The sequence below is a fragment of the Carya illinoinensis genome, chromosome 13 (genome assembly GCF_018687715.1).
Source record: "Carya illinoinensis cultivar Pawnee chromosome 13, C.illinoinensisPawnee_v1, whole genome shotgun sequence".
NCBI classification, from domain to species: Eukaryota; Viridiplantae; Streptophyta; class Magnoliopsida; order Fagales; family Juglandaceae; genus Carya; species Carya illinoinensis.
The window spans coordinates 33,266,902-33,276,491 of NC_056764.1; the positions used below are offsets into that span (position 1 = coordinate 33,266,902).

The 9,590-nt window shown below is 35.5% G+C and overlaps 1 protein-coding gene across 2 annotated transcripts; it reads right to left on the reverse strand.

Annotated features, from left to right (window-relative positions):
• Positions 1–373: 373 nt before the first annotated feature.
• On the reverse strand, positions 374–8,739 carry LOC122292766 (enoyl-[acyl-carrier-protein] reductase [NADH], chloroplastic-like). 2 transcript variants are annotated; one of them, XM_043101259.1, is made up of 14 exons: positions 8,570–8,739; positions 7,361–7,659; positions 6,707–6,816; positions 6,233–6,288; positions 6,076–6,160; positions 5,939–5,986; positions 5,186–5,260; positions 4,999–5,110; positions 4,815–4,866; positions 4,671–4,722; positions 4,503–4,560; positions 3,673–3,771; positions 3,397–3,580; positions 374–437 (listed from the first exon to the last, which is right to left on the reverse strand). In XM_043101259.1, the coding sequence occupies exons 2-13, from the start codon at positions 7,635–7,637 to the stop codon at positions 3,426–3,428; spliced, it is 1,179 nt and encodes a 392-aa protein (XP_042957193.1). In that variant the 5' UTR covers positions 7,638–7,659; positions 8,570–8,739; the 3' UTR covers positions 374–437; positions 3,397–3,425. The 2 variants fall into 2 exon arrangements, with proteins under 2 accessions (XP_042957193.1, XP_042957192.1); XM_043101258.1 differs by lacking the exon at positions 374–437 and having other exon boundaries at positions 3,230–3,580; positions 8,570–8,738.
• Between the last annotated feature and the right edge of the window lie 851 nt (positions 8,740–9,590).

The following is a 9,590-nucleotide window of genomic DNA, read 5'->3' on the forward strand; positions in this document are numbered from 1 at the left end:
AATTCTTTTACTATAAAGTCTTACCACCAGAAGTGGAAAGAAAAATTTGCTTGAAGCAAATAAAATGAAATTATTCGACGTTATCTTGATTATCATATGTGAACCAAAAGTTCAGATGATAATTAAATTTTGGATGCAATAAGATAAAAATGTCTCATATTCTAACTGCTAAAATCCCAGCGAGGATTGAAGTTCCTGTAGGACAATTAAGAAATTCAACAGTCTAAAAGCATGTGAGACCTATTGATACAAAAGGTACTGCATCTCAAAAGAAAAAGGCACAAATAATTTGGTACTCCTGAAGAGATCATACCCACAAAACAAGCAATAAAGTCCATCCAAATTCTCTGTATAAAATTCTCCTATATAAACTCTTGAAGAGTGCCTCCTGAAGAGGTTTTTCATGAAAATGTATTCCCTTGAAGAGGGACAGGTACCTGAAAATAACGAGATCTCGTTACATTTCATGAATAATTGAGAAATTATGGATAGAAATAAAATCGTTGTCGACAACGTATTTCCATATGAGATGGCAATTGAAATTACCAAAAGTAATGATGAAAGTGAATCAAGAATCGTTAAAGAATACGACGTAAAATATTGGACAAATTTGAAAGAAACAATTCCTGCAGAATTGATTCACTAGTAAAATATAATGCATCGGTACTTATAGTCCAAACACCTAAAGATGTGATGCTTGTTGAATGTCAGTGGGTATTTATGGAAAGGAAATAAAAATGTGATATATAAATCACGAGTCAGTTTCTCAATTCCTGCAGAATTGATATCACTAAGTAAAATGTGATAAATATAGACTTGAAGTCCAAACACCTAAAGAGGTGATTTTTGTTAAATATCAGTAGATATTTATATACATGATATAAAAATCCTGAAACTTTTAATATGAAAATGTGATATAGAAATCACAAGTTAGTTTCTCGAAAAAACAATATAGATATGATTTTAAAGTGGTTGAAATCATATTGAGATTTTTATTAGCTTGAAAGTTACCGAAAGTTTGGATATGCATGATTAAACTGCATATTTATATGGATCATTGGATCATGATATATATATATGAAAATCCCTGAAGGATAAAGAATGCATGAAGCTTCTGATCTGAATACATTTGGAAATATGTATTCTATCAAGTTTCAAAGATCCTTATATGATCTAAAGCAATCCAAACGCAAAGGGAAACAAGCTATTATTGCAGTTTATGTTTTAAATGTTATTGAGGCTCTGGAAGAGCTCATAAAAACTGCACATATTTGAAATATAAATCTGAAACCCTTGCGGCTTCAAGAGGAAGATGGATGATGTTATTAGTCATGAAATACCATCTTTTAATACAATTAGTATTTCAGATTCATATTATGGGTTTGATATAAAGTGTGCATTATTAAAGAAGAAATAAAAGGGAGCACACAGAACATCTACCAAAAGATAGAAACATAAATATGAATATTTGTGAAATATTATTTTATTATCTTGAAGCAAGAATTACAGAAATTTGATGCACTTTGCCTCATTCTTCAAACGCTCTTGTTTTTCAAGAATCTGCATGGCATCCCTATCTAAAGGGGTGGGCAATCGAAAAGAAGATTTAAGTAAGGACTTTAAATTCCTATTCTTTTGTTTTATTGATTCTAACTTCATGTTGAACTCCAGAAGAAGTCGCTGAAGTATATCAATATTCTCGTGGAGATTGTCAACTCCACAAGTTCTGGATTGCAGTCGCTGAGAAAATGCGACAATATTTGATGAGTATCGGGTACCGAGACCCATAAGCTCATAGATAGCTTCATTATCTGACCTATAAGTCAGATCATTATATTGTATGATAGCACCTGTGGTAGAAGCAAGAACAACTGATGAACAAGGTGCAGAGTACCTCATATATTGGTCATGAGAAGATCGCTGAGCCATTGTAGGATAAGAATGCAGAAAGAGATTGCAGAGTAAAAATACAGTATGATTACAGAAAAGTGAAGAAGATGAGATGCGAATGAAGATGAGCTGAATATCTCTTTTATAGAGAAAATTATGATACAACATCTCTCGTGAAGCAAGAGAAAAGAGACGAAATATAGCTTCATAACTCTGCAGCGCCTGACAGCATGCCTGACAGCTGCGGTGCCTAACAGCACGCTGACACCTACAGAGGAGTTGAAAATCCGCGGTGCTTGTCTGATCTTAAAAGGCTGGCCACCGTTTTTATTAAAAAATGAGGTTAGCGGTTTAATGTTGATGAATTTTCCACTAACTGTGTTATTTACAAGAACTCCAGAAGAGTACAACTCCAGAAGAGTAGTGATGAGCAGAAAGATCCAGTTGTGATTATTTTATCAACATGGATCAAGTCCACAGTTAGTTGGATGTAAAGATGTGAGTTATCTTTCAGATACATACAAGAAGATCATTACAATTCATGAGAAGAAAGTTGAAATTGATATCAAGAAGGTACGGTCAAGTAAAAATCTGGCAGATTTATTCACTAAAGCATTACCAACTGTAATATTTAAGAAGATTATGCAGAACATTGGAATGCGGAGGTTTGAAGACCTGTTATCATGCACTTTTCAGGGGAAATAATGTCTTGAAGACTTGTGCTGATTGTACTCTTTTTCTTTCGCTAAGGTTTTATCCCACTGGGTTTTCCTTTGCAAGGTTTTAATGAGGCAATCCTAAAGCATTCGGCGATACACATGAATACTGTACTCTTTTTCTTTCGCCATTGGTTTTTTCCTACAGGATTTTTCCTTGGCAAGATTTTAACGAGACATATTCTTTAAAAATGGTCATCCAAAGGAGAAGTGTTATAAACTATCTTGAATTGTATGACCACATTTAGCTAGCCGTCAAATGCATAGTGCTAGTGCATAGTGCTAGTCGTCAAAAGCATAGTCTCTTTTGTACTCCTATATATATCGCCATATCCTTTAAGGAATTCATAAGTTTTCATAACCTCTCTGGACTCTATCTCTTTCTCTCTCATTTTGAAAGTTTTATAACACATTATAGCTCTCTCTTTTCAATGATTTCATAACACTCATGAATTTATCTGTGATAACTGTTAAACTAATAATTTTAGCTATCTTAAAAGGCCATAGAGCAGCACATAAACTAACCTGCAACTAATCATATCTAGTCTCAAATGATTGGTTTTATGCACATTCAGACCCTCGTATATGGCTATGCAAATCTGCACAAACATCACTCACACATATTTCAACTTAAAATCATGTTGATTCAGATTTATTTGGAAATTATATGTCATGAAGAACGGCAGAAAAATTCTCACAACAAAATGGGCCCGCTGACCGAGCCATCCTATGGTTGAAGCCAAGTGAAGAAAAAAGGAGCACTAAACTAGAAGCATTTATGCAAAATTACTTGTTCAGATTCCCAGTTTGTGGTTAATCCTAGTGCTTATCTTTTGGAATACCAAGATTCTCAAATATTGGACTGTCCACTCCAACACCCATTGCGTTCAGGCCATTGTCAACATATATAACAGCACCAGTGATAGCAGAAGCCAAAGGTGATGCTAGAAAGGCAGCTGTGTTCCCCACTTCCCCTGTTTAATTAGATTTAAGTAATATGTGATGATACAGTAGAAGCGGATTAAAGAACATGAAATTGAAGAGCAAGGAAACTTCGGAAATTCACCTGCAGATAATTCTTTTTGAAGAGGTGCATTGGCAAATGAATAGTCAATCATCTTCTCAATAAATCCAATTGCTTTTGCAGCACGACTCCCAAGTGGACCTGAGGACCAAAACCAGAATATAATTAATTAACCTGAGCAATTTGAGGTAATGGTAACACTAACAAGTACTCAACATCTTCAAGAAGCCTTAAGTATCATGTTAGATCCAAAGAGATCAACCAGATCCTGATCCCAAGATGTAAAATAGTAGTTAACTCCCCAACAGCGTCAGATATGAATTTATATATTTGTAAGACATCAATACCCAATGTAAATGAAATAAAACTTTAGCTGAGTGAAAAATTACTAAAGCATTACTAACTAAAGAAAAACAAAATTTAGTTGTTTTTCAAGTGAAACTAATTTGTGAAAGTTTGAGGAGCCTAAGATCGTGAACCCAAGAAGACAATGAACTGGCTAAACCACCTCTGGTTAGGGCAACAAAACACCCTGTTTATTATGGATTAATATAAGATGGGTCGAGAGTGCGGGAGAATGGTCTCTAGAATGACCATGACCAATCAATCCATATAGTGAGAATAAATATTGAGGATTCTGAAGACATAAGTATTTTCTATGCAATGATTGAATGAACAACCTGAACATGCAAACTAGTTACATCTTTTGGATGATTTTCTCAATAGACATCTTAGGAACATGTTGACCATTGACAACACTAGTGAGGGTTCAATAATAACAATAAAAAACATCCCGTGGGCAACAAGATAGATACAAAGAACTGAGATAGGAAACATTTAGAATGAAAGAAAGAAAGGAAGAGCCAAGGTACCGGCAGATATTGTGTTGACTCTGATTTTATGTTTTCTGCCCGCTTCAAAAGCAAGCACCTGAATTGAATCAACATATTAGATTACAAGCTAAAAACACATCACTTTGAGCTTAAAAATACGGAAAGTTATAAGCAGAATGCATATATAGAAAATGAATGCAAACTTACTTGCGTGTCACTTTCCAGAGCAGCTTTTGCAGAACTCATGCCTCCACCATATCTGTGTATCATGTATCAGAAATCCATCACCCTATCAGAATTGACAACTCTGTATACAAGATCAATGAAGCAATCAATGAATGACATACATACCCAGGTATAATCCTCTCGGAAGCAATATACGTAAGAGAAATTGAAGAACCACCTGCAACAGAAACCTTATGTCAATTCCAGATATGTCTCCCGATGCAGTAAATGTTGTACAACTGAAAAAGGAGACAACCAAGAACAAGAAGAAACGAAAACACTATTGGATGATTTGAGTATAGAAGTGTGCCTGGATTCATTATTGGAACAAAATGCTTCAGTAAAGAAACATAGGAGTAACTTGATGCAGATATAGCTGCAAGATATCCTTTCCTGGATGTCTCCAACAGAGGTTTACTGACCTATTAAAGAGGTCATTGCTCATTTAAATCCAAGTCAAATGACACATAGGTATTCCACAATTACAACAACTATACCTCAGGCCCATTTGCAAGTGAGTGAACAAGGATGTCGATGCTGCCAAAATCCTTCTTCACAGATTCAGCAACTTCCTGAAAGACAATTTAAAAGCAAGCACAACATTAGTATGTACACCTTTTTAAATTTGGCAGTCTGCATATACTAGCATTAAGTTCAATGAATTAGTGAAGCAATAACATGAAAGCTTCTAGCATCTGAACATCGATGGCAGATTAAAAATAAAGCAAATGTACAAATCAGAATAACTTTCCAGCCAGAAGGCACAACAAATTATGGATGGAACGTTTTTTTTAATTACAAGGCTCAGGGAAAGCAGAAAATGCAACAAAAGGAGGAAATCTTTCAAACAAATGAACTGATTAACAGCTCAAAGGTAAGAGAATTACTGTACAACAATTTTTTTTAACCAAAAACCCAATTGCACAAACAACTTTTCCTGCATTTTAAGAAGCGAGGAAAGAAGATGAAGATAGTGGGAAAAAAAATAGACAAGTGGAAGGTGAAACTGATTGTATCCTTGGATTTTGGTTTGACCATGTCATAGGCCATGCATCAATGTTTGTTTATTCGAAAGCATCCCCAGGTAAAGCAACATGTGTTATGTGGATGTTGACAACAATATTTCTTTCAATTTCAAATAGACTGTCCATATATGACCTCAAACCTTTTCTAAAACTCCAGTTATAGGCTCTCACTGTTCCAAAATAGATCAACAGAAATGATAAAAGTAGAATAATATGAGTTTATACCTGAACAGTCCAATTGCTAGATCCTGCATACCGTTTGTTTGCTTTCACCTGGAAGAAGTAACATCATCAGACGTTTATCAGGGTACATTTGACCCATTTCATATCATTTATGTACAAACTATATATCTCTACATTACATCTTCAGGTACATCCTCGGGGTTGTCAAAAACTGCATCTAAAGGATATACTTTAGCAATATTCATCAAAGAGCCATCTGGCAACCTGAATCATGCAATTTCTTGTTAGTAGAGGCCATTCACAAGCATTAACCAGTTCATGTAATAAGATTCTTACACTCGTGATTCATCAAACTTCCCACGTCGTAGGCTGGATTCAAAAATATTCAAAGCCTAGAAGAGAAGCGTTCTCGTCAGTAATTAGGCAATTTTAGTTGTCCTGGAAACTTTATTAGAAAAAAAGAATAAAAAATTATGCTTTTTACAAACTATCACCTTTCTTTCACTTTGCACCCTAAACTACCAAAAGTTATATATTCAACCCTAAGCTACCTAAAGATTTCAATTTGCACCCTCAGTTAACATCTGAGTATTAAGATGTATTTACAATTGCTCAAGTGACACAATCCTAGCAGTCAGATCTTAACTAAGGGTGAAATTGAAAAATGTAGGTAGTTCGGGGTGCAAATTGAAGCTTTTGATAGTATGGGGTGCAAAGTGGAAACCAGTTGACAGTTTGTGGGTGAGAACTTTAATTTGCGAAAAAATAAAACTGAAATACACATTGCTGAAGATCAGGCTGTTTACTCACAGGGACCCAAGTGCCCACAAGAATTTCAGCACCCGCAGCAGCAAGGGATTTTGCTATGGCCCAACCATATCCATTGTCATCAGCTACACCAGCAATAAATGCCCTCTTACCTACAAAAAGTACTTGAGGTTTTAGTTTTTATCTAACATCGAGTGTTTTTCTGTCTTCTTCTTCTTGTTGCTTTTACCTGTGCTGACCGCAAATGAGGCACATGGTCAAAGGCCCAATCATTTATCAACTTGCCATTGACAAAAGTCTGACCATGAATATGTAATCACAGATCACTAGACCTTGAGCTAACAAGTCAAGGAGAGCATTATTGCTAAGTTGATAGACATGGAGAAGTTTGGTGAAATGAAGTAACATATTGGCCACAGCAATAAGACCTCCTTTCACTAGCGTATACAACCAATAAAGTGGGCATCCAGAAAGAAGATGTTACGGAGGACTCTTCTTTGAATCTAGCAGTTTCCACTTGCACCAGAAATTTTGACCAAGAATAGGAGCAAAGAGTGGTATGTTGAATGAAATTAATGACAAATCATTACCATTACAAGCTCTCCATAACAACAAAACAGAAGGAAAGTGGAAAAAGCGCAGACTTGAGACCTTTGGAACTCATAGGGGTTACAAAAGAAGAGAGAGAAAACTGACCTCTCAAATCAATTGGCAAACCTGTGATAGGCTTGTTTTCACTAGCTTCAGACATTGCCTTAGTAACAACCTTATCGAATCTTTTGGAGGATGATGTAAAGCCGAGCTGGAAAGGTTGTACAGACGATATGTGACATGCACTTGTAAGCTTATTCCATGGTGCTGCCTTGGAATTACCACCAAGGATTACAGCACCTGACTTGAAAAGTCTGCAAGAAGAAAAAATGGAGGGTCTCACTGCTGCAATTTGCAGGCTAGGTGCTGCAGTTGTTGCCATCTCCAACAAATGAGATCTTGCACTGGAGAACAGAGATCCACATGAAATAAGGGCATCAATGTTAATACATAGAAAAATGTATAGCAGATCTCACAAAGGAAAATTCCAATGTGCTCTAACTAAAATGGATGAAGTTGCGTATGTCATGACCCAGTGTTTATACCTTTAGTTAGAAACAGACCTTACAACATTTACACACTAAATGATATGGAGGTTTTATTATCTTAACAACTGGTAACATACCCCCACCCCCAATGTATGAACTTAAAGTGAGAAATACTTGCGTTGATGTTATTACCCATAATTAAACTGTTGAAGTCTTCCCCAAACAAATTCCTCAAATAACATAAAATATCCTAGCATGCCCAACTTCTGCCTTAGTTTGAATCCAATAAACAAATATAGACAGCTCCTTTTACAGAACAATCAGTATTGCATAAGAAGATAACAAAGAACCTTGAATTTGGATGATTACAGCATATTCAAATTTCGTATCAAAGAGTAAAGAAGCCGTAGTCCTGACTGGGACATCACGGTAAAAGCAAATAGATATAATCGCCAATGATGATAGCAATTGCTTAGTAAAAATAACCTAATAGTATGCTTGTTTCATTTGAATTCCAGTGTTTGAGAATTATAATCAAAATTATCACCACCGCTATAAATTTCATTCTTTTAACTTCAAAGTATTCAACACTATCATTCCCAAAAATCAATCACAATTTGTTAAACAATGCTAAGGAAGGTACGTAACCTTCAGTTTGGCACACAGCAGTAGAAAATTTAAGAGAACCCCAGAAGAAAAATGACAACACGGATCAAGTAAAATTTGCGCATTGCTGATACCTTAAAGCCCAACATTTTCAACAACAACAACAAGAAGAACAAAAACAGATGCATAAAGAGGACGGAGAGAAAGGGAGAGACTTTACCTTTGTGCGAGGAGAACGCGGCAATGTGGAGAGCTAGATGGTGAAGAGAACGATGTTGTTCACTTCTGTGTGTGTGCTGCAATAAGTAGGGGTTGGTTGGGAGCTAAAGTCTAGAGAGTGAGAGCATTGAAAATGTCGAAAGCCAAATTAGATCGGAACTTTTCTATTGGCTTTCTTTCGTTTCGTTGTTTTTTATGTTTATGTTTGGAGTTTGACGTGGTCGTGTACTCGTGTCGTGTGGGTGTGGCAGTTCAGTTTAGTTGAACTACTTAATTAGTTCCTACGGCGCCATTATAGACAGCTGTTTAGCCGCCTTAATAAAGACTTCCTGTAACGGAAGAAGAAGATTCGTTACTGAAAACTTAGATTACGCAAACACTTTTGACTTCTTGCGTGGCCTTAGAGCGAGACTGTGACAATAGTATTACCTAGTCAACAGAGCAAGCGCTGAGGCGACGTTACAAATTGTCGCCGTAACAAATGAGATGACATTATGAATGAACTCGCTTAAGGTTACCTCTCGGCGGCGGTGAGATAATTTTATATAATTCGTGAATAATAGTAAAAATAAAAAAAAATAAATAATAATAAAAGATAATAAAAAATATATAAAAAATAATGATAAAATATTAAATAATAATTAAATGATCTAAAAACACTCAGCTGCCCAAACACAGTAAGAATGATGAAAAACTACAACCTATTGGGCTTTCATTCAGATTACTTTAAAAGATTTTTGAGGCTCCAAGTTGATTACTTTAAAAGGAGAAAGCCCACTTGATGATTTAAACCCATCCCCAGTCACTTACCTATTGGGCCTTCATAGTTCATTCAGACCCGAAATACATGCTCGAGCAGGTTTCGTAACTGACAGGGAGCTTCCATTAATGACCCAAACCCATATGCACTAAGAAAGTTACCATGGTTATTATTATTAGAAAAATACTATATAATATAATAATGTAAAAAAAAAGATAAAACTGTAGCATGTCATAATTTTTATTTTTCATTTTTCGTGAAA